The 21,756-nt window shown below is 49.0% G+C and overlaps 9 protein-coding genes across 9 annotated transcripts; 4 read left to right on the top strand and 5 right to left on the bottom strand.

The window, feature by feature from the left end:
- Positions 1-396: 396 nt before the first annotated feature.
- FMAN_06416 (uncharacterized protein) lies at positions 397-1,953 on the top strand (the record flags this gene model as incomplete). Its single annotated transcript, XM_041826804.1, has 1 exon — positions 397-1,953. The coding sequence occupies one exon, from the start codon at positions 397-399 to the stop codon at positions 1,951-1,953; it is 1,557 nt and encodes a 518-aa protein (XP_041677831.1).
- Positions 1,954-2,508: 555 nt separating this feature from the next.
- FMAN_06417 (uncharacterized protein) lies at positions 2,509-3,790 on the top strand (the record flags this gene model as incomplete). Its single annotated transcript, XM_041826803.1, has 2 exons — positions 2,509-2,902; positions 2,958-3,790. The coding sequence occupies 2 exons, from the start codon at positions 2,509-2,511 to the stop codon at positions 3,788-3,790; spliced, it is 1,227 nt and encodes a 408-aa protein (XP_041677830.1).
- An 847-nt stretch (positions 3,791-4,637) lies between these two features.
- On the bottom strand, positions 4,638-6,074 carry FMAN_06418 (uncharacterized protein; the record flags this gene model as incomplete). Its single annotated transcript, XM_041826802.1, has 1 exon — positions 4,638-6,074. The coding sequence occupies one exon, from the start codon at positions 6,072-6,074 to the stop codon at positions 4,638-4,640; it is 1,437 nt and encodes a 478-aa protein (XP_041677829.1).
- A 1,270-nt stretch (positions 6,075-7,344) lies between these two features.
- Positions 7,345-7,927, top strand: FMAN_06419 (uncharacterized protein; the record flags this gene model as incomplete). Its single annotated transcript, XM_041826801.1, has 3 exons — positions 7,345-7,384; positions 7,435-7,785; positions 7,875-7,927. 3 exons carry the CDS (start codon positions 7,345-7,347, stop codon positions 7,925-7,927), a joined length of 444 nt encoding a protein of 147 aa, XP_041677828.1.
- A 95-nt stretch (positions 7,928-8,022) lies between these two features.
- FMAN_06420 (uncharacterized protein) lies at positions 8,023-9,825 on the bottom strand (the record flags this gene model as incomplete). The annotated part of the gene is made up of 3 exons (XM_041826800.1): positions 8,023-8,177; positions 8,231-8,878; positions 8,928-9,825. 3 exons carry the CDS (start codon positions 9,823-9,825, stop codon positions 8,023-8,025), a joined length of 1,701 nt encoding a protein of 566 aa, XP_041677827.1.
- A 736-nt stretch (positions 9,826-10,561) lies between these two features.
- On the top strand, positions 10,562-11,227 carry FMAN_06421 (uncharacterized protein; the record flags this gene model as incomplete). The annotated part of the gene is made up of 3 exons (XM_041826799.1): positions 10,562-10,706; positions 10,757-10,816; positions 10,863-11,227. 3 exons carry the CDS (start codon positions 10,562-10,564, stop codon positions 11,225-11,227), a joined length of 570 nt encoding a protein of 189 aa, XP_041677826.1.
- Positions 11,228-12,790: 1,563 nt separating this feature from the next.
- FMAN_06422 (uncharacterized protein) lies at positions 12,791-14,197 on the bottom strand (the record flags this gene model as incomplete). The annotated part of the gene is made up of 2 exons (XM_041826798.1): positions 12,791-13,883; positions 13,935-14,197. 2 exons carry the CDS (start codon positions 14,195-14,197, stop codon positions 12,791-12,793), a joined length of 1,356 nt encoding a protein of 451 aa, XP_041677825.1.
- Positions 14,198-15,324: 1,127 nt separating this feature from the next.
- FMAN_06423 (uncharacterized protein) lies at positions 15,325-19,370 on the bottom strand (the record flags this gene model as incomplete). The annotated part of the gene is made up of 2 exons (XM_041826796.1): positions 15,325-15,387; positions 15,441-19,370. 2 exons carry the CDS (start codon positions 19,368-19,370, stop codon positions 15,325-15,327), a joined length of 3,993 nt encoding a protein of 1,330 aa, XP_041677824.1.
- A 790-nt stretch (positions 19,371-20,160) lies between these two features.
- Positions 20,161-21,375, bottom strand: FMAN_06424 (uncharacterized protein; the record flags this gene model as incomplete). Its single annotated transcript, XM_041826795.1, has 2 exons — positions 20,161-20,603; positions 20,658-21,375. The coding sequence occupies 2 exons, from the start codon at positions 21,373-21,375 to the stop codon at positions 20,161-20,163; spliced, it is 1,161 nt and encodes a 386-aa protein (XP_041677823.1).
- Positions 21,376-21,756: the final 381 nt, after the last annotated feature.

Raw genomic sequence — 21,756 nt, 5'->3', positions numbered from 1 at the left:
TTGACCATTAAGCTCACATTTTGCTTTCCGCGGAATCAATTACTGTTCTTGGTCCATGATTGATGTCATGTTAGCGCATATCTTCCCCGCAACTCCCACCATTCCCGACACCATTACCAGGAACGGAAATTTACTCCTCCAGGTGCTTGGCGACACGTCTCAATCAGGAAGAGTTTCGCCGAAAAGCGAATCCCGCGGGCAATTTATCTAACAATAGAGATCAAAATCTGTTGAATATGGAGAAAATAGAGTCGTTTCATTGGTGCACGTCTTCGTTATGCGTCGGTGTTGTCGCCGCACTATTTGGCCCTCTATGTCGAAAGCTCAAGATATAAGATCCGACTCCTCGTGAATTCGAGATCGATCAACTCACCTCATCGTGACCCCTTCACAACCATGATTGGCTTTATTCTCCTTGGGGCCGGCCTTGCAGGCCTATTTATTCGTCTTGTCATCTACCCCATCATCTTGTACTTCATTGATCCAAAGGGTCTGAGGAAATATGCAAACTTCTCGTGGCTTTCTCCTCTAACGGATCTGCGCCACTGTTATCTCAGTCACACCGGCACTCGATCAGAGACACTTGCTGCTGAACATGATCGCCGTGGCGAGCACATTCTCAGAATCGGGCCCAATGCATTGTCATTCAGCCATCCCCAAGCTGTCAGAGACATTTACGGTCATCAGACAAAATGCACCAAAGATCACAAAGAGACAGTCCTGGCTGGAACGCATCGTAACCTATTTGATGTTGTTGACAAGGGTGATCATAGCAGAAAGCGAAGACTTTTATCTGCTGCTTTTGCGACAAGGAATCTTGAGAAGTGGGAGTTCAAAGTGCAGTATACCACGCAGAGATTGCTTGATGCTTTTGATCAGCGATGCACGGGACCTCTCAAGCCCAACACCAATCCTGACCCCGAAGATCTCACAATTGACTTCAACCACTGGATCAATCTCTGGACTATCGAAGCAATCAACTACATCGCTCTCTCCTCAAAGATGACTCTCCTCGAGACCGGTACCGATGAAGTCATTGCCGAAAAGCCCGACGGAACACTCTATCCCGCACGATATCGCCAAGCACAGAACGCCGCAGCCATGTGCAAGTCAGTCTTCGTCTGGGAGTACGAACTCTACCCGTGGCTCGCTCGCATCTCGAAAGTTGTCCCCAACAAGTGGAAGAGCTACTGGGCCACCAGTGCACCTTGGGGAGACGTTTGCTACCACCAAGCTAAGGACAGACTGAGGAGATATGAGGCTGGAGAGAAGCTCGATGATTTTTTCTCGTGTCTTATGATTAACAAAAACGGTGTTCCAAATGAGCTCGAGTGGGGAGAGATTGTCGCCGAGACCTCTGCTATCATTGATGCTGGAGCGGAGACTACAGCGATTGCCCTGACACATATCCTTCAACTGTTGATTAGCCATCCCAAGCAGATGCAAAAGCTGAGGGATGAAGTCGCTGCTGTCATGGATGAAGACGATGTCATCGCGCCATTTGACAAGGTCAAAGACCTACCATATCTCAAAGCCTGCCTCGATGAAGGCCTTCGCCTCATTCCTCCCGTCAGCTCAGGCCTCCCCCGACGTACACCACCTGAAGGCGCTAAAATCATGGATACCTGGATCCCAGGTGATACATCTGTGTCAATGACTATCTGGAGCGCTCACCACAATGAGGACATTTATCCCGAGCCATATGTCTTCAAGCCAGAGCGGTGGCTCAACCTGGAGGAACGTAAGAGGATGGAACCATTCTTCATCCCATTCTCAGCGGGCGCGAGAGGGTGTATCGGACGAAACATCTCGTACTTGGAACAGCAGATTGTATTGGCTACTTTGGTGCATCGATATGACTTTGCGATGCCGACTAAGGACTTCACGGTAGACAGGTTCGAAGCCTTCAACTTGATCATGGGCAAGCTGCCAATCAAGATCTGGCGAAGATAGTTCTCAAGGGAATCACCAACAACTCAAGTTAAAAATATCATTCTGATGCGTCATTTGATACTGTAGTAAGCCTTGGGAGTATTATGCCTGATAGTACGCGTACAGTATGTCTCTGGGCCCTTTCACCAATCATTGGCCTATAAGAACTTTCGACTGGCAGATAAGAAAGCTTCCAGTGCAATAAATACCTGCTACTGGTCACGCTCTCTGAACATAGCCTCGTATTACCCCGACCAATCTTACGCGGTGAGGCTGGGCGCTGACGGTTCCCATCACAAGTTCTTTCCGCTTACCATAAAATATCCCAAAGCATTCCTAAGGGTAGTATTTCTTACATGTCTCAGCTAAGCTTAAAATCTTGTGACTGAAAGAGTTTGTCTATATCACGTCATTTTCTCCTTTTGAGAACCTGACCGGAATTGATGCTGACAGGGATTACTTGGTATAAATTGATTTGTCTCCTCGTTGAATAGCAAAAGAAGAAACTTCACTTCAAGCAAGGATCTCTTGCATAGCCAATTCTCGTGTGCCTTCTAAAACTTTCCCTTCTTCAATATGGATACTTCTTCGAAAACGGGCTTTATGCGCGCTGTCCAGTGGGAGGGCAACGTTCGTGACATGTCTGTCAACATCATTCCACGCCCCAAGCTCATCGAACCAGAAGACGCAGTTGTTCGTATCACCACCTCCGCTATCTGTGGCTCTGATCTTCACATCTACCACGGTCTCTTCGGCACCGAAGAAAAGTTCGGCGTGGGTCATGAGGCTGTTGGCATCGTCGAGGAAGTCGGTCCAGCCGTGGACTTCTTGAAGCCCGGCGACCGAGTTCTGATTCTGGCTTTCGCAGAGGATGGAAACTTGCTACCCAAGCCTTCGATGCTTGTGACCGATCAGCCTATTATTGGCCTTGGCCTTGGTGGAATGTTCCATGGCGATACAGGACTACAAGGTGAGACCGCTTCCTTATTTATCTTTGTTTTCGTGCATCTGACGCTTGTGAATAGCTGAGTATGCTCGAATTCCATGGGCTGATTCATCCCTGGCCAAGCTTCCCGATAAGCTTGATGACAAGGAATGGCTACCTCTTACTGATGCCTTCCCTACTGGCTGGACCGCCATTGACTTCTCCGGCTTTGAAGCTGGTGATACTGTCGCTGTCTTCGGCGCTGGTGCCATTGGACTTATGGCTGCATACAGCGCCATAATTCGTGGCGCCGCTCATGTCTACGTAATCGACCACGTTGCTTCTCGCCTTGCCAAGGCTGCTTCCATTGGTGCGCAGCCCATCAACTTTACCCGAGGTGGTAAGGCATCTGATCAGATCCTGGCTTTACGCCCCCAAGGAGTCACTCGGGCTATCGACGCCGTGGGTGAAGTCTGCCTCAACGATGACTTGAAGCCGCAGCAGGACTACATCCTTCGTGAAGCTGTGAAAATCACTACCTCCGGCGGTGGTATTGGCGTCATCGGAGTACATATCACTGCATTGGTCAGCGAGTTCGGTGGCAGGGGAATAGTTCACAAGCCTGACTTGAAGGCTGAGATCAAGTTTCCAATAGCCGAGGCCTGGATCAAGGGAATCCGTATCCAAGGCGGACTTGTGGACATTAAGGGGAACATCAAGGCTCTAGTCGAGCTTGTGAAGAGTGGAAGGGCACGGCCTGGTTTCATCTTCTCAAACGAGTACAGCTTGGAGGATGCACCAATTGCGTATAGACGATTTGAGCAGTGGGAAGAGACAAAGGTGACATTGAAGGGAGCCCGCAAGCCAAGCGATGAACAGACCCTGGAGTTACGCAATGGTAGCAACGGAGCTTCAGGCACCAATGGTGCGTAAAGAATGGTCAAGAATGGAACTATTCGTGTATCTCCGAGCAGATTTAGTAGAATGAAATAACCTTGAGAGAATAGTTGATTGGAAACACTCGGTCGCATTTCGCTAGAATGTGCCAGACGTAGACGAAATATTCTTAGCGTGCTCTAATGAGGCAACATTATATTTACTACAGGAGGATGACAGTCACTGACCATGATCAATTACTATAACATAGTGGAAGAAATTGCCGGTAATTGAGTGTCATTTGGATGTTAGGTTGCAAAGGTGGTGCAGAAGAGAGCAAGATGAAAGCGTGGGGGACAGAAGATTGGTAATGCTATCATAAATTTGCATCTCCTTAACCTTAACAGTCTCAGTTCTACCTTGGTGACACTTGTACCATTTGAAGAACAGTATATTCTAATCACGAGACAAAGCGAGGATTTGTGTCATGCAGCTTCGTTTAGTTACTTCGCCAGAAGCATAAATGGTCTTTCGAACATCACATCAAGCCTCCAGCTTAATACAAACCATTTCAGCTCCCGCTGGGCGCATCAAACCTAGCACCGATTGTTCGATTCTTTGAAGAGTGGCAACACATAGAGCATGATGGAGCAAACACTAGGTGCCGAGAGGGTGGAAATGCGTAGCCCAGTTCAGAAGAGAATAATGCAATACTGAAATGAGGGCTACTAAATATTGGCATTTGGCATGCTTGTGAGATGTTACCTCCAAGCAGGGAAGCATTACATACATTTTCGGCTGATCACCGCTATCTATATGATACAACGCAAATCGAAGTAAAGGAAATTTAGCTTGTCCAAGATAGATGTTTGGAAGCCACGAGACTCAGTGTTCGCGCTTCCTGTTAACTTTTTGTGAGCCTCGTCCAAGTAGGAAATATGAAAATAAAGAAAGATAACCCGACCAGTAATAAGACAACCCAGTTAAGATACCCAGCTGTCACACTAGGGTCATTGCAAAAGGCATAGATCAAAATCCCCAGTGATAAAACTGTCGCTTGTAGAAGGCAAGAAGCCGCTTCTGCAACTCCATTGAGCAAACCAAGCTCTTGAGGACAGGGCGAAACCTCTTGCAAGCCAACGTAGACTGCCGTAACTGTCATGTAGACAACGGGCCCCATGATTGTCATCACGCCCAAAACGACCCGAAATAGGTAGAAATCAGGTTCGCTACCAGAGCGAACAAATGCATTCGTGATGCTAAGACTCAGAAAGAGGAAAGTAAAAACAAGTGGGCTTGATGAGATGATGTTCTGTGTACCAAAATGTCGGTATAAGGCTGGGTATATAGAAAATAGCCAGCATGCTGCGAAAGCGACCTGACAGATCATGTACAGCGTAACTTCGTGACCTGGTAATTCCAGGCCGCCTTGGCTGATGTCTGTGTATAGTGCGAGGGTTTCCACGGCCGTGAAAGCAGAACCCAACAGGCTTATGTTGATAAACGATGAAACCGTGTTACTGGCACCGGGAGACCTGAGTAGTTCGCGAAGAGATGTCCTGGTTGGAGGAAGAAAGCTCGCAGACTGGGTATCTTCCGCGGCCTCGTTGGCATCCTCCATGAATAGTGTAGCGACGATGACGCAAGTTGCACTCGTGACGCCAATCGTAATTCCTGGGAGACAGAATGGATGCTGGCCAAGAAAAGAAACGGTTTTGAAGATAGTTGAGTATTGACTGAAATGGCTGGTAAGAGCATGGCCCATGAGAAGTCCGGAGGCCATCCCGACATTTCCAGCTAGGGAAGATAGGCTGAATCCACGAGTAGCCTCTGTCTCCGTCATGCATCGTTTCCCGATCATGACGCGGATGACGACGTCCCCACCTGAGACCAGTCCCATGAAGCACCGGCAGAGTGCCATTTGCCAGACTGAGGACGTAAAGCCGAAAATGACCGAGCTGATAGCCGTGCCAAGAAGGATAGAGACCAGTATCGACTTGTCACCGAATCTGTTTGCCATGATGACCCAGAACATCGATGTCAGGGCCTGTGCAGCTAAGAATAGTACTTCAAAGAAGCCTATGTATGTACCGATATTGGTGGCCCGTGAGCTTCTATTGTGCTGTATCATCAGAGCTACGTATGGGAAGATGGAGAAGTATGCCATCGTCACCATAAAACGCGCGTAGCACAACAAGGGAATTTGTATCTTGATTCGCAAGCTCTTCTTTGTCCCTCGTCGCTTCTGGTCATTTCTGAGAACCAAAGGAGGAAACTCGGTCAAGTTACTGTAGGGCGTTGACGTTCGGTCGGCGGACAGCAGAGGCGTAGTCGGATTCATCTTGAACAGATGAGCTGGGCAGGCAGCCCGTGCCTATGACATCGGTCAGGGTGTCAAGTACGTTGCTCAAGGGTGCTGGCCTGGCCCTCCGTTTGACCAACGCGAGAGATAGAAGAAAAATGAGGGATTTCGATAATGGAGATGACATATAGCTAGAGAATGGGGAAGAAAATTGGTCTAGCGGCTTTGATAGCCTTGGAATGTCGTGAAATGATAACAGGATATTTCCGGAACATGCTGATAGTGATGATTGGTTGTGCTGGGCGCAACACGGGTTTAGAAAAGTCAAACTGTTAAAACCGAAGGTACTGACAGAGCAGACGAATGGTCGAGACTCAAACAAAAGAGTGTCTAAGACAAGCACGATGATACCACTGGCTACCAAAGTTTTAAGCTTTTGACTACGAAGCATCCCGGTAGATCACACAAAAGACAAAAACGGCCAAGGAAGAGAAATGGAAATCCGACTTGCCGAGGGAAAGTTTACTGGCCCGTTGCCTAGTTCCTCCGGCGAAGGTGATGAGAATGTCTCATCATAGGTCCCTGGCTAGCCACTGGTTACTGTTTGCCAGTTTGGTGCCTGAATATTTATATCGACTGAGATTTACCTTTTATCCGTTGTCTTCGGTTTTAATGCGTAGGAACGTGTAGACATGCTTAAAAAACTTCTGAACAAAACTCCCCTTTACGATAGCATATTCTATAACTGGTTATGGCTGCAGCCACTGCATTTCGCGGTCATTCGTTCCTCTAAGTATTTTAATTCGGTTCATTCCTGTAGTTGAGTATCACTAAGCCTTCATATCAAATCTATGGTAAATTTTCAATCAATTACCTCTGATCGAAAAGGACAGTTTCTCCGACCTGTCTGTTCGCAATGTCCCTTCAGTAGTGTTTTGACCGATATCGGGTTTTGATCTCACAGTTGGTAATTTGGCCTATCGCCATGGGTATATGTGAGAGACCTACTGGCATAATATGTCATTCAGTGGATTCTATGTATTCTTTTCTTTCTCAAGCTGGAAAGAGGATCCAATGAGTCATTCAGGTTGACAAGCCGCGTGAGTCATTGAGCACCACCAGTCAATCAGCCCAAACTCCACTTGTCATGAATAGGGCGTGGAGCTACTTCATGAGGAAATCAGTATAAATAAACGGAACTCTCGAAAAGACCAGTAATCTGAAAGACTACTACATGATACTTAGTTCTTTGAGGGATTATAAATTGAATTTCAGTGCCTCTACCAATATTGAACATTCATTATTCGAGATGACCTCCTCACCCGAAATCCGTCCGGCGTCTTCTCAAGGTACTTAGTTGTAAACACGACTGTTGTCCCTCGACTAACCTTTCACGTAGATATTCCTACTATCTTGAGTTTAATCCGTGCTGGCGCAGAAGAGCAAGCTCCAGGAACCGTTGTCACTGCAACCGAGGAACGTCTGGCAAGGACACTCCACTTGACAGACGTCACCGGCTCTCCCGAGTACCGTATCGGACATCCTATATTGGCCTTCTCACCTGATGGGAAGCCCGCTGGACTGTTGATTTACTTCTTTAACTACACGACATGGGGAGCTTCTCCTGGAGTCTGGATGGAGGAGATTTACGTCGCCCCGGAATACAGACCTCACGGATACGCGCGGAAGTTGGTCGAAACTATGACATCAGCGGCCAAGAAAGCGGGTTGCGTAAAGATGGAGTGGCTCTGTTTGAAGGATAACGCGAGAGCATTGAGATTCTATGAGAAGCTTGGCGCCAAACGAGTGGAGGATTGGACGGTGCTGAAAGTTGATGAGGCTGGAATGGATCATTTGCTACAGTGGTTACTGTTGGCCACGCCCACCAGTGAGAAGAATACATTTGTAGCCACAGATCAACAATTAATTATTCCCACGGCTTCACTCAGTAACGAATGGCTCCTACACAGTAGAGATGCTTGTGGTATTAAACACCAGAATCCTCCTGCTCGATCGACGACTCACTCTGGAAAGTACTCCAGCCATCGCAAACGTCCGAAACATAGCTCGATGTAGAGATGTCAGCAATCTCGCTTGAACGCTCGAGGAACTGCAACGCGAATCCCTCGGATGTATGCCAACCTGAAGTTTCGCAAAGTCAGTAATGCTCCAGACCTAAGATGTCCTTGACTTACCAATATGGCAGTGGCATAACCAAACGCCAGGATTGTCAGTCTCCCAAGCCATCACCAGATACCCGTTGGCAGGCAGCATAGCTGTGTCTCGTCGAGGAGGGTTATCTGTGTTCAGGGTTATAGAGGAAGAATAAGTACCCGTCCCTTGGGCCAAGATAAAGAAGTCGTGTCCGTGGAGATGAATGGGATGGGGTACTGGTAGAGTCGTCTCAATAACGAAGTAGACCCATTGGTTCCCGTCGCTGAGTTCAATGACCGCATCATCGGTCTCAAAGTCAGTTGTATCGTTGAGGACCTGGGCAAGTGTAGGGTTTGCCCAGTCCACCAACATACTGGTGCTGTTGAGCATCCACTTGAACAGACCAGCTGTGTTCTTGCCAACTGTAGCCGTCTCAAGATCATTCCAGTTGGCATCTTCAACTGTCTTGGATATGTACGGTACGATATTATCCGTCTCGTCATCGCAACCGTCGGTGTAGTCGTAGGCAGTAGTGGATGGCGTGCCGGGGCTGTCTCCATAGTAGACGATGCCCTTGATGTTATCGGTGGAGTCGTTATCGGAACAGGCGGCCTGTGGGATGGCGCGCATCCAAAAGTTGTCGGCGACGTCCGCTTGATCTGCAGTGACTACGATATCGTAGCGTTGTCCTACAAAGGTTAGTTACTTCTGAAAAGGATCAAGGGAGAACACTCTTACCCATGCCCAAGTCCAGAACTGTGGTTTCGTATGGCTCAATTGGTACAAGGTCTGCTGCGATCACAGTCAAGGTATGGTTGTCGATCGAGAACTTCCAGTGAGTGTCAACTGCGGCATTGACAAGTCTCATACGGTAGGAAGTGCCAGACTCAAACGATACATTGAAGCGAGTGCCTGTTTGAGAAGAGCTGTCGTCGTCCCCGTAGACGTTTGTACCGTTGATGAGACCATTGTCCAAGGTGGGAGGTCCATTGGTCTCAGCCGAACTGTACAACTCATCGACGGTCTGATGATCCCAGTCATTGAGAAACACCATGCCAAGATCCTCATCGTAGTCTGCCGTGGCAGGTCCGTTGATGATGATACCGCCGAAGATGCCTTGCCACGCCTGCAGAGCCCAGTGGGAGTGATACCAAGTCGAGCCATACTGGGTGGCCTTCCAGGTATAAGTCACAGACTCCCCAACGGCAAGGGGGCATTGAGTGATAGATGATACACCATCATACTGGTTGGTGTAGTTCTGACGAATACCATGCCAGTGCATGCTGGTACCATTCAGAGAAGTGCTGAGAGAGTTTGTGACGTGAATGACAACAGTGTCACCCCAGTCAGCAAAGAGAGTAGGCCCAGGAATGGTACCGTTGACGGCCATGGCTGAACGAGAGTAGCCATCAGGGGCAACAGTAACGTCCGTCAGCTCTAGCCAGTACTCGCGAGTGACGCCAGTATCTACAGCTTCAGTGCTGTAGTCCGTGTCAATGGAGTAGTCGCACCACTCCGAGCGAGTAGAAGCGGTGTTTCCACTGCAAGCGCGGCGGTTCAGCTGGTGAAGAGGGCTTCGAGCGTGAACTTGGCTGAGGCAGAGAATGCCAGCCGGGAGAAATTGCAAGAGCTTCATTTCTACCGACACAAGCTGAAACTCAACCAAGGACTTCAAATACACAGAATTATAATGCTAGAGGAGATAAGAAAGAAGTCTGAATGATTTGTGTTATTTTTCATTTCTATTCTTCCTCTACAGCCTATTCTTAAATATTTCAGTCCAGCCCTCGAGCTGTCCGTTTAGGAAGCTCACCTGCCCATCGTAAAAGAGACCTATCATTCTGCAAAAGAACTTCTCGTATCACGGACCTCTTACAGGTAGACTATTAAGACAAGTCGTCGTCACTGCCAGAAATGAAGCCTCGTGAACACGCTCGGGCGTTTCACAACTGCCGGAACGATCACGGAGGTTTACAAGCACCGGTCGCCCACATTCCGTGCCATCCGCATAGACTTAAAAAGAACTTTAGTAGTGGAACAATCTCGTGAGACGATAAGAAACACCAAAGAACAAATAGGATTGGCTGAAGGACGAATTCATTGTCACACCGCAGCGGATCGGTCCGTCCGGAGGATGCCAGGAATGGAAAAGGCTGTGCTCGCCCGTGCTTCCGCGTCAGCGTTTCGTCGGCAATAAGACCTTGAGATATCGATAAACGCTCCGTTATACCGATTACGTATTCAATGGGGCCTCGTCTTGTGGGCTCACAGCCACAACACCCGTATTGGTCTATTAACGCGTCTTGTTATCATATAATCTGGTTAGTTGCCCCATTCTTCTCCATCATATCAGCGATACAGTGTTCTGAAAAATGTATCATCTTGGACTCACCACTTTTGCAGCGTCGCTTCTGGCGACTGCTGCTACTGCTGCTACTGCTGCTAGCGACACCGGTCCCTTTTCTCTTTACGCTTATGGAACTGGGGTTGGCGGTCTTCCCATCTTTTCTTCCGGCGGTACGTTATTTGTCCATCGGCCTGTGAGACATACTTATTCAAACCATTAGATGAGATCTTTGTTGGAAACTTCAGCAAGGTCGATGACGATGAGGCCGCCCCGATTCTGTGTAAGTAAAGTGTCTTTCCAGTTTGAACACTATTGACACCTCTCAGTTACCATAGGAGATGATGCGTGGTATGCCTCTCCAAACACGACTGGCTATGCCAAAGGACGTGATCCGAGCTGGTCCAACCTTACTTTCGCTGTTCCGGGACCGTCATCGTCTTCTCATAGCGTCAAGTTGATTAACAGCACGGCCGATGCCGACGGTTATGTATTGGATCTGATGACATATGGCACTTTTGTCATGGTCGAAGAGAATGGACAAATGACTTCGCTTTGGTATGCCACGCCATCGGAGATCGATGGTGTTTATGTCATTGGTTGGAATGCTTCAGATGCTGGCCAATCTGACGATAAGGTCGCCATTACACTCAAGAAAACTCCTCCGTCAAACCCAAGCCCCAGGGATCAGTGAGTCACTGAATGATATTTTGACGACAGGGTGGACTCTTGAGGGTTACCCGCAGCGCCCATCCTTTCCCACAATTCATCTTTTGAGAGTGAGGGAACTTTCTTCGAACGGCTGGTGGTTCGAAACAAACTTTCAATTCTGGAGCAGATGACATTAGTATGAGATCAATATAGAAATACCGATGATACGTGCCCAAGGCCCTAGTTCCAAACATTAGTAGACACTTGATGAAGCCTGAAGGAGCAAGGAAACTTTTAGTCCTTAGTACAAGGAACAAAAGCAAGTAATCTAAGTTTCTGCCAAGTCTATCCTCAGTACTCCCGATACTTCTAGGTATTGTATATAGAAGATGACCCAATATTGCTTGCCTCTGTTTGTGAAGAAGAACACAAGAATCAAGCAATGGTGGTTAGTATCAGGATGGTCCGAGTCTTAATTACTGTTTCATGCATCTGCCGACTGGCGAAGAGAAAACAAAGTGCATAAGCAAAGTTCAAACTGGGCTAGCCTTTTGAATGTCTTGACTCGGTTAGTCTCGAGACATTATGAGACGTTACTAGAGTTTTTTACGTCACGTGTGAGATATCGATCTGTTATAAAGAGAGCCGCATGAATTTGTTTGTTTATTGGCATTTGACTCTTCCAAGATTTGTTATACCTGGTGTCATTGAACCTCCAGCTTTTGTTTCTGACCATGGAAGCGCCAAAGGCAGTTGGGTGGACAACTCCGACAGCAACACCATCCCTGGGTACGGGTCGAATTGTGTTCACCGCCGGAAGCACTATCGTGATTGATGCACCTGCTAAAGAGGTGTTCAACGCCATGGTCGATTTTAGAAGATACAGCAAGTGGAACACTTGGACTCCCAGACTCAAATTCATCGATACTGAGGCTTCAGAAGCGGTAGAGCCAGGAGTCAACGGGATTCTGGAGACTCTGACCGATAGCGGTGACAACATCATGAAAATCCCAATTGAGGTATGTCCCAGTATATAAGGTCAGTTATGAGCTCTATCTAACGCGGATACAGATCCTAATACTAAGCCACGGAGAGCAAGAATCTAAGCTGGCATGGAAGAGCAATTACCTACCCTGGTGGGCTGCAACCATTGAGCGGGTACAGGTTGTCACTGCCAAGGGGCCAGATGCGTGTGAAGTCAAGAACTGGGAGTCTATGGGTGGCCTTGCTGCATATGCGATGAAGCTCTCGTGGGTATCAAAACAGCTTGAGACAGCTAATGTGCGGTACCTTGACGAGCTTGCGGCTTTTGTGAAAGGTGATGTTACCAAGAAGGCTGCGCCTGCGAAGGCTTGATAGTAATACAACTGGGCCTGGGATAATAATGAGGATGGAAGGAAGAAGAAAAAGAACATCAAGCATGTGCGCTGGAAAGAAACAAAAACCATGCTACTCGAACGCTACAACATCATCGGCAGCTTTGCTGAGAAGATATGTGACTTAGTACTCGGGTTCTCATGTAACAAATCAAGGTCAGATCAGCGACTTCATGCAGTAAAAGGCATCAGATGACATTAAAACCAGGACTACATTATCATACTCATACTCATAAAGTCCTTCTCGTTAAACCCAATTTAAGAAGACTCCACATCCAGGCCTTTGGTGCTCTGGTCTTGCTCCTCTCCGTCAGGCTCCGTGCAGTATTATTAGAAGAAGAAGAAGATCCTCCTTCGCCGTTATTGTCCCAGTGTCCCAGTACGTGTTCAAGCAATGTCGAATTGCCAATCGAAGTACCAAATATATCCAGAAGCGAGCCTTGGTTGGCATCCAGCAAGCCACCAAGGACATCACCCAGCAGAGTGATCACCGGGAAGGTGAACCTGATATGCTTGTTGTTCAAGACTCCTTCGATGTACTTGATGTGCTCACCACCGGCAATGGTGGTGTTTCCTGTTGCGTTAAACTCCAGGTAACCGTTGCCGAGAGGTCCCTTCTGCATATCTAGGATCTCGGAGAGATTGGGGACCAGCTGGTCGAAGTAGAAGTTTCCATCAAAAGGAACAGAGTTATTACCGGGCCAGAGCTGCAAGTCCCAAAGATTGATGAGACCGAGTCTAATGTCGCCTGACATGACGTTGAATGTCAGATTGCCGAGACCAAGTCGAAGGACTCCAGCGTTGGGGATGTTTAGCATTCCCTTCATGTTGCTCTTTGTCGTGCGATTCGAATTCAGATCAAAGTCTAAGCTCTTAAGCGCAAAGCCGTCAAGGTAGTTGAGAGACGCAATCTCAACAGTCTTCTTCAGACTGCGGTGATACTTCAAAGAGCCGAGCCTAATCTCTGGCTTGCCCTCCAACGACAATTCGGCATCGGGTTGGTCGAAGAAGACATTGAACCACTTCGTCAGCTCAGTCTCATTTGTCACCAGGAGTGTCTGGTTGGTGACGGTGACATTAGTATGGCTCTTGATGTGCACTTCGGGGAACTTGAGCTTGAAGAATGAGGACACGGGCTTCGTTTCCTTGCTGTAGAGCAATAGATCCATTGGCTTGAGAGTCGCAGCGATTGGCGTCTTCAATTGCGTCTCGATACTCATGTTGACTTCGGATGGAGAAATGACTTGTAAAGCGCCGCCGTTAATGGGGAGCTTCTGGTCATTGAGAATGTCTTGGACGATTGCGGGAATGATGACAGTGAAGCTGGCGCATTGTCAGAAGAGATTCTCACTCAATTGATGGGACGAGACTCACAGTAGTGGCAGTAAAATGGCGAGAAGAACCGCGATAAGTAAGAGATACCACCATTTGTATCGCCAGAAATGACCCTTCACCTTTTGCCATTTGGTTGGGCCTGCAGCGACCTTCTCATCGCGAACATGGTCGTCGGAAGAGGCGTCGTTGCTGGCAGCATCAGCAGCCGGCGCGTTCTGTTCGCCGCCAGCAGCAGCATTTGTCGTCTCTGCAGGCGCAGAAGTATCAGCGCCCGCCGCTGTAGGTTCTCTCTCAGAAGCCATTGTAATCGAGCGAGACAAGACAATTGACCGCAAGCAATTGTGACAATCACCAATGCCTCAGAGGAAGAATGGAATGCTCCACAGACGACTCAGACTTAAGGCAGAACAGCGAGGGTCTTAGGCCAAGACCTGCCCTGAATTTGGTCGCCCAAGCGCGAAAGACGGGCCTCTAAAGTTATACCAGGGTACGCCAAACTATCGAATGCACTAACCAGGCCATCCCAGCTGGTGCCGTCCTGGAAATTCTGATCTGCAAGCGGGGTATAGCACTAAGAGGCCGGGGGGCCAGGGTGTGAATACGAACCAGACTCGAATCTGATAAGTGATGGACAGACGATCCGGCACATGATCACTTCCCCTCACTTTCTCTGCAGAGTAAAGTGTGTGCATCGAACAGGTTTGTCAAATCCCCAACGAGTCTAGTTTGCGATAGTTCCCATAGCTTTAGTTAGGCCTTCAACCGAAAGCCGAGAGACATGCTTTGCATGTGTCAAGATTCTGGGGAACTTAGCTCGGGGGCTTGAATTGAAGACCTGAGAGAAACGGTTTTGGACAGGGTTGCGAGTAAGTTACCGGCGAGCCAGGCTCCCACGTCTAGTCAGGTTACAGGCTGCCCACGCCCCCCATGCTATTCCGTAAGCCTTGTCTGCCGCAACTGTTTCGCGCAAAAAAGCAAGCAACGGAGTCTCACCGAGACATACCGAGACAAAATGGCACCTTGTCGCGCTGATGGAGGCGTGTCCAGAACAGTCATCTACGCGAATGCAAGTCACGAGCTTATCGGAAAGGCGCGTGTTATTTTCGCTCAATCTCGCTGACATCGCGAATACTCCAAGGGAAAGAGATCTAAGCGGGCAAGATGAATTGATGTTGCAGTGCGGCGTATGCCGACGGGTACTACTCTGCCATGCGCAAATCATCCGCTGTCTGTCTTATGCCAGGACGACTATAGTGAGATCTTGCAAGCATATTCACTTGGCAGCGCTCTTAGATACGGATAAAGACAGTTTCATTATGGCACCGTAGAGGCGCATTCATAGGGTATCGTATACGTCAAATATCCAAACTCATTAATACATGATTAAAACATCCCATCACGTAACCACGTTCGTAACCCAATTATCACATTAAGACCTTCCCACTAACTCCTTGAGTACTGCATGTACCAAGTCTCCTACCGTCGCAACAAGCTAGAAACAGCAGTTAGTATAGTTTCGTAGTAGAATCGTGAGGTTTGACTTACAGGTGTCGCGTCTCCAATGAGTTCGGATACTTGGTTGACGAAGTTCTTGGTAAGTAGATCCTCAGCATTTCCAACCAGGCCGAGAAGACCCTTGATGGTCTTGGGGTTAAGGAATGGCACCACTGCATCGACAATGCCCTGGACGTCAATCTTCTTGAGGGCCTTGAGCAGAGGCTTGGCAGCGTCGACAAGACCAGTAAGATCGAGACCGTCCAGCTCCTTGAGCAGAGGTTCAATGATCTCAAAGAGCTCCTCGAGGTCGAGCTTATTCAAGACCTCAATCAATGGTACAGCGCCTGAAATAAGGGTCTGTGTCTGGTTGACGAACTTGGCCGTGAGAAGATCCTCCGCGTTGTCGACCAGACCAACAATACCCTTGATGCTCTTCGGTGTGAGAAGAGGTTCAATTGCCTTGAGCAAACCGTCAAGATCAATGTCGTCCAGAGTATCGAGCAGCGGCAGAAGCTTGTTAACCAGCTTGACGAGATCGATCTTCATGAGAGCATTGAGAAGTGGCTTAACCTTCTTGATGAGATCTCCCAAGTCGATCTCGCCGAGGGCCTCAAGAAGAGGCTGGAGTTGTTTGATGAGCTTCTTGAGATCGATGTCGCCAAGCGCCTCAACAAGAGGTACGGCTTCGCCGATGAGAGTCTGGGTCTGGTTGACAAACTTTGGTGTGAGAAGGTCCTCAGCGTTGCCAAGAAGATCCATGATGCCCTTGACGCCCTTTTGTGAGAGTAGCGGCGCAAGTGCGTCAAAGATGCCTTTGATGTCCAAATCGCTGATCTCATCGAGAAGAGGTGACAGCTTCTTGACAAGCTTGACAAGATCAATCTTGCCAATCTCCTTCAGCAGAGGGCCTACCTGATCGAGCAGTTCGGGCAGATCAGCGTCATCCAGTGAGGAGATCAGGGGAACAGCGCCAGAGATAAGCGTCTGAGTCTCGTTGACGAACTTAGATGTCAATAGATTCTCAGCGTTATCAACGAGGCGCACGATGCCCTTGATTGAGTCCTTGGTGAGAAGAGGCGCAAGAGAGCTGAGGATGCCCTCAAGATCAAGCTTGCCGAGCATCTTGAGAAGTGGTTCAACCTGGTCGAGCAGATCCTCAAGGTTGAGCTTGGACACGCTGGTAATAAGAGGTCCAGCCTTTGAGATGAGAGACTTGGTCTGGGAAACAAAGTCCTTGGTGAGGAGGTTCTCAGCGTTGTCAAGTAGACCAACGATGCCGTTGATGGAGTCCTTCGTAAGCAGTGGCTGAACTGCGCTCAAGATGTCCTGAAGCTTAAGCTTGCCGACTTCCTTGAGGAGAGGACCGACTTGATCGAGTAAGCCGGCAAGATCAGCCTTGTCAAGACTGTCGAGAAGAGGGGAAGCCTTTCCGATGAGAGACTTGGTCTGAGAGACAAACTGCTTGGTCAGGAGGTTCTCGGCATTGTCGAGGAGTCCAATAATTCCGTTGATGGAATCCTTGGTGAGAAGAGGTGCGACGGCACTGATGATGTCTTGAAGCTTGAGCTTGCCAACCTCCTTGAGAAGAGGACCGACTTGATCAAGCAGACCCTTGAGATCAGCATCGTCCAAGCTGTCCAGAAGAGGCGAAGCCTTGGAGATCAGACTCTTAGTCTGAGAGACGAAGTCCTTGGTGAGCAAGTTCTCAGCGTTACCCAAAAGACCGACAATACCCTTGATCGAATCCTTGGTAAGCAGTGGTGCAAGCGAATCAAGAAGACCCTTGAGATCAATCTTGCCGAGGCTGACCAAAAGCGGGCTGGCGTTGGAGATGAGCTTCTTCGTGTCGTCGACGAAATCCTTGGTCAAAAGGCTCTCAGCGTTACCCAACAATCCAACGATGCCTTTGATGGAGTCCTTGGTGAGGATAGGTGCAAGGGCATTGAGAACACCAGCGAGATCAATCTTCTTTAACTCGTTGATGAGAGGACCGGCGCTGGTAAGCAGAGACTTGATGTTCTTCACAGTCTCCTTGTCGAGAAGGTCTTCGGCGTTGTTCAAAAGACCAACGAGACCCTCGATGGCGTCCTTCTTAAGAATGGGGCCAAGTGCATCGAGAATGCCCTTGATGTCGAGATCAGACAGCTTATCAATGAGAGGCGAAGCGCTAGACAACAAGGTCTTGATGCTCTTGACTGTCTCCTTGGAGAGTAGATCCTCCGCGTTGTTCAATAGTCCAACAAGGTTCTGGATGGCCTCCTTCTTCAAAATGGGGCTAAGAGCGTCGAGAAGACCCTTCAGGTCGATGTCGGCAAGCTTGTCGATCAGAGGTGAAGCTTGAGACAGTAATGTCTTGATGCTCTTCACAGTCTCCTTCGACAGAAGATCCTCCGCGTTGTTCAATAGTCCAACCAAGCCCTGAATAGCCTCCTTCTTGAGGATCGGGCTGAGGGCATCAAGGACACCCTTGAGATCAATATCCGAGAGCTTGTCGATCAATGGTGATGCTTGCGACAACAGAGTCTTGATACTCTTGACAGTGTCCTTGGACAGAAGATCCTCGGCGTTGTTCAAGAGGCCGACGAGACCTTGAATAGCCTCCTTCTTCAGGATGGGGCTCAGCGCGTCTAGAACTCCCTTGAGGTCAATGTCGGAAAGCTTCTCAATCAAAGGAGATGCCTCGGTGAGAAGAGTCTTGATGCTCTTTACGGTATCCTTGGTTAACAAGTCTTCTGCGTTGTTAAGCAGCCCGACAAGTCCTTGGATGGCCTCCTTCTTGAGAATAGGGCTCAAGGCATCGAGTACACCCTTGAGATCGACGTCGTTCAACTTGTCGATCAGTGGAGACGCGGCACCGATGAGGTCTTGCGTCTGGTCCACAAACTTGGGTGTCAAGAGAGTCTCGGCGTTCTTCAGCAAGCTCAAGATACCCTTGATGGAATCGTCCTTGAGGAGCGGCTGCAGCGCTTTGAGGACTTCTTCAAGGTTGAGCTTGGTGAGTTGCTCGAGAAGTGGGGCGATGTCCTTGATGATGGGGGAGACTTCACCGAGAAGACCCTGGATCTCATCGACGGTCTTGGCGGTGAGAAGATCGCCGGCATTCTTGAGTAGAGTGACAATGCCCTGGATAGACTCCTTCTTGAGAAGTGGGTCCAAAGCTGATAGAATGCCCTCGAGATCGAGGCCGGTGAGCTTCTTGAGAAGAGGAGCAAGCTCGTCGAGAAGAGGCGAGACGTCGCCAATGAGGCCCTTGGTCTGCTTGACGAAGTCTGGTGTCAACAGGCTTGCGCCATTGGTGAGAAGACCATCGATGTTCTTGAGGTTGCCGTCGGTGAGAAGCTTGAGAACCTTGGAGACGATACCAGCGATATCGACATCCTTGAGCTGGTCGATAAGGCCCTTGAGGTCGAGTTCACCAACAAGATCGAGCAAAGGACCTGCTTTCTCAAGCAGACTTCTGATCTGGTTGGGCGCGGGAGGCTTCAATGTTGCTGCGAGATAGATCATAGCATCGTGGAATCCGTCGAGGAACTCGGGTGTCAGGAGATTCTTGAGGGATTTGAGGAGATCTCCCAACTCGCCGAGTGCGTCTGTCAATCCCTTGAGGCCATCACCGAGGTCACCAAGACCATCAAGACCAGGAATTGAGACAATGCGACTTGAACCGCCGCTATCTGAATCTGAGTCATCATCTGAACCTGACCCTGAGCTAGAGCCGCCAGATTTTGAGCCAGAACCAGAAGTAGTATTTTGGCGCCGTATCAGGACAGGTGCGCGAGGAAATCTATCACTCTTGAGAAGTGTATTCAATTCTTTCAACGCGTCTGTGAGTTCTGACCGCGGTACGAGCGCGAGGTTATGCTTCTCCAAAAGCTCGACCAATTGGCCCGAGAGCTCCGGTGCGGAAACAGTCTTTGGCTCAGGGGCCGCAAGACTAAATGGCGCAAGAGCCGTGAGGAGCACCGTTGAGAACCTCATAGCGTAACAATTGAAGGAGAAGATGAGATAAGGAAACCGAGTGAACTGTCTCACTATCACAGCTTGACTTGTACTGTAGCGAGGAGAAGGGGGGGAGAAGAGATAATCAGGCTGCCAAGGGTTCGTTTAAAGGAGGCTCTTTATCTCAGCCAGTCATCACACACGGATTTGCTTTTCGGGATCATTGCAAGCACTCCACAGCTGTACCCCAGAAATCATGGATGATACCGCGGCAGGGAAATTAGTGCTGGAGGGGTAGCAGTGACGATCCCTGCTGTTCTGGCCAGGAGGTGGTGAGCACCCCTGCATCTCGCAAACTATTGCGCTTTGGGCACGAGGCTTTGCATCATTATCAGCCTTTTTGCACGGTCTCGTGGACAAGGTTCCTGGTCTAGCTTCTGGGGTTCACCTGGACAGCAAGACAGCGCAGCTGGGTCCGTTGGTGATGAGCGCCACGGGTCAAAGCGCACTGCGACGGTGAAGACGCTAAACAGCACCGCTAGGACGTGGGTGTACAGGGGCCGATTGGCTACAAGAAAAACCGAGGGCGATTTTTGGTGGCAGAGCGCGCTATGAATTCTTGGATATTTACTGTACGGCCATGGACTCGGACAGTGGGGATGAGGGTTCAGATGATAGTGTCGGGCCGTAACGTCTCAAGTAAGGGATTGCACTGACGGGTCTAGGTGAGGAAACATCTTGGCAAGACAAGAATTGAGGTCAATTGAAGTTGAGTGCGGAAAAAAACAAGCTTACTACGGAATTGAATACGAATAACACTCTAAACTAATTATCGCGCTGCCTTGAAATCAACACCTCCAACCCTATTGACCACTCCCGCTCGGTGGTAGTAAGTACCAGACCTAACGTATGGATCCAACTTCCAGTAGTTCATCTGTAGCAATTGAATTATCTCATCTCGCCTCTCGTGCGCTTCCTTTCCAGCGTCTGTATCAGGATCTGTGCCAATCCAATCAACAGTCGACCGATTGAACGAGTCAATCAATTCCTGTCGCTCAATCTGTATCTTTATCTTCTTCTCCTCAGACTGCATCCTCTCGTTCTCAGAGGGAACAGGCTCTACATATTTGTACTCCCAGGGATCTTCACCACCATAAGACTTCTGCAGGTTCTCCTTGGCGATGAACTTGAGAAGGCCCTTGGTACCGCTGGTGAAGTGGACCTTTGATGCGACGACAGGGTCAAGCCAGTGCTTGATGACGGTCCAGACACCTGGAAAGGATTAGCATCTAAATAGAGTTAGAGGTGGCAGAGTGTCAAGCTTACCCCAAAATACGAATGGCGCATTGTGCACGAGCACTACCGAGAGGGTTTCGGGGTAGCGCTTCTCAAGAATATCGACGAGGAACTTGACGACATGAAAGTCCATGTTGCGAAGACCAAAGCCTGTGAGATCAAAGATCAAGCAGACCCTGTCTTGCGGCTCTCTTGCCATGACCCTCAACGTCTCGATGTTGTGCAAGACATATTCTTCCATAGACTCGGCAGATTGTTTGTGAGGATCGTGAAGGCGGACTCTGATGACATAGATGGGATAGTTGTCCTTGTCGGTTCCTCGGACGTAGCTCTTGCCTGAGCGATACTGCGCCATGAAGGACTCCTCATCCGTAGTGAGTGTCTTCTTCAGACCAACAGCTTCGCCGCCTCCGACAATGGTCTTCTGAATCTGTCGCTCGTCGCGCCAGTTGAGAGCAGAGACAGCCATGTCAACGGCCTTGTTGACATCCCAGTCGCGCGCTCGAAGAAAGCGAAGGAGCGTAGTATCAGGATGATCGGCCATGATCGACTCCCAGAGATTCCGTGAGAAATGATCGGAATCTTTGTTCTTGAGGTGTTGGAGGTATTCGTCTGTGTTGTCTGGCGCATCATGGGTGATGTTCTCATTTCCGCATAACCGCAGAATATGGACCCAAGCCTCTTGGAGGCTCTTCTTTTGCTCAAGGGTGAGGTTGCCCCTGGTGCCTGGCTCAGATGAAGAAGACATTGTGATATCGAGTGTGCTGACTGATGAGAATGAGTGATTGAGAAAGCAAGTAAAGAGCTCGTTCATGAAGAACTTACGATGTGAAGATCTTTCCAAAAACTTCGATTTTCAAGAAGTCGTCTAGTTATCAGTCTTGCGATGAAACAAGCAAACATGAAACGGATCACGGCGTCGTTGACATCAGCAACGTGAAGATGGGCTTCCTCGGCATGGAGTGGAACTAGATAAGCTAAGCTAAACTAGAGGTGCGATGATCAATTTGGGGACAGGTCGGAAGGTGGTCCTGAATTGGGAAACGAGCAAAAGAGCGCTATGACATTCCTAGAGTGTGCCCATCCATCTCATCCTTCGGCAATGCGATGCTCGCAAGCCATGGCATCT

Source organism: Fusarium mangiferae, assembly GCF_900044065.1.
Source record: "Fusarium mangiferae strain MRC7560 genome assembly, contig: FMAN_scaffold002, whole genome shotgun sequence".
NCBI lineage: Eukaryota > Fungi > Ascomycota > Sordariomycetes > Hypocreales > Nectriaceae > Fusarium > Fusarium mangiferae.
Note: the sequence above shows the minus strand (reverse complement) of the source record. Positions and strands in the feature narration are given on the sequence as shown.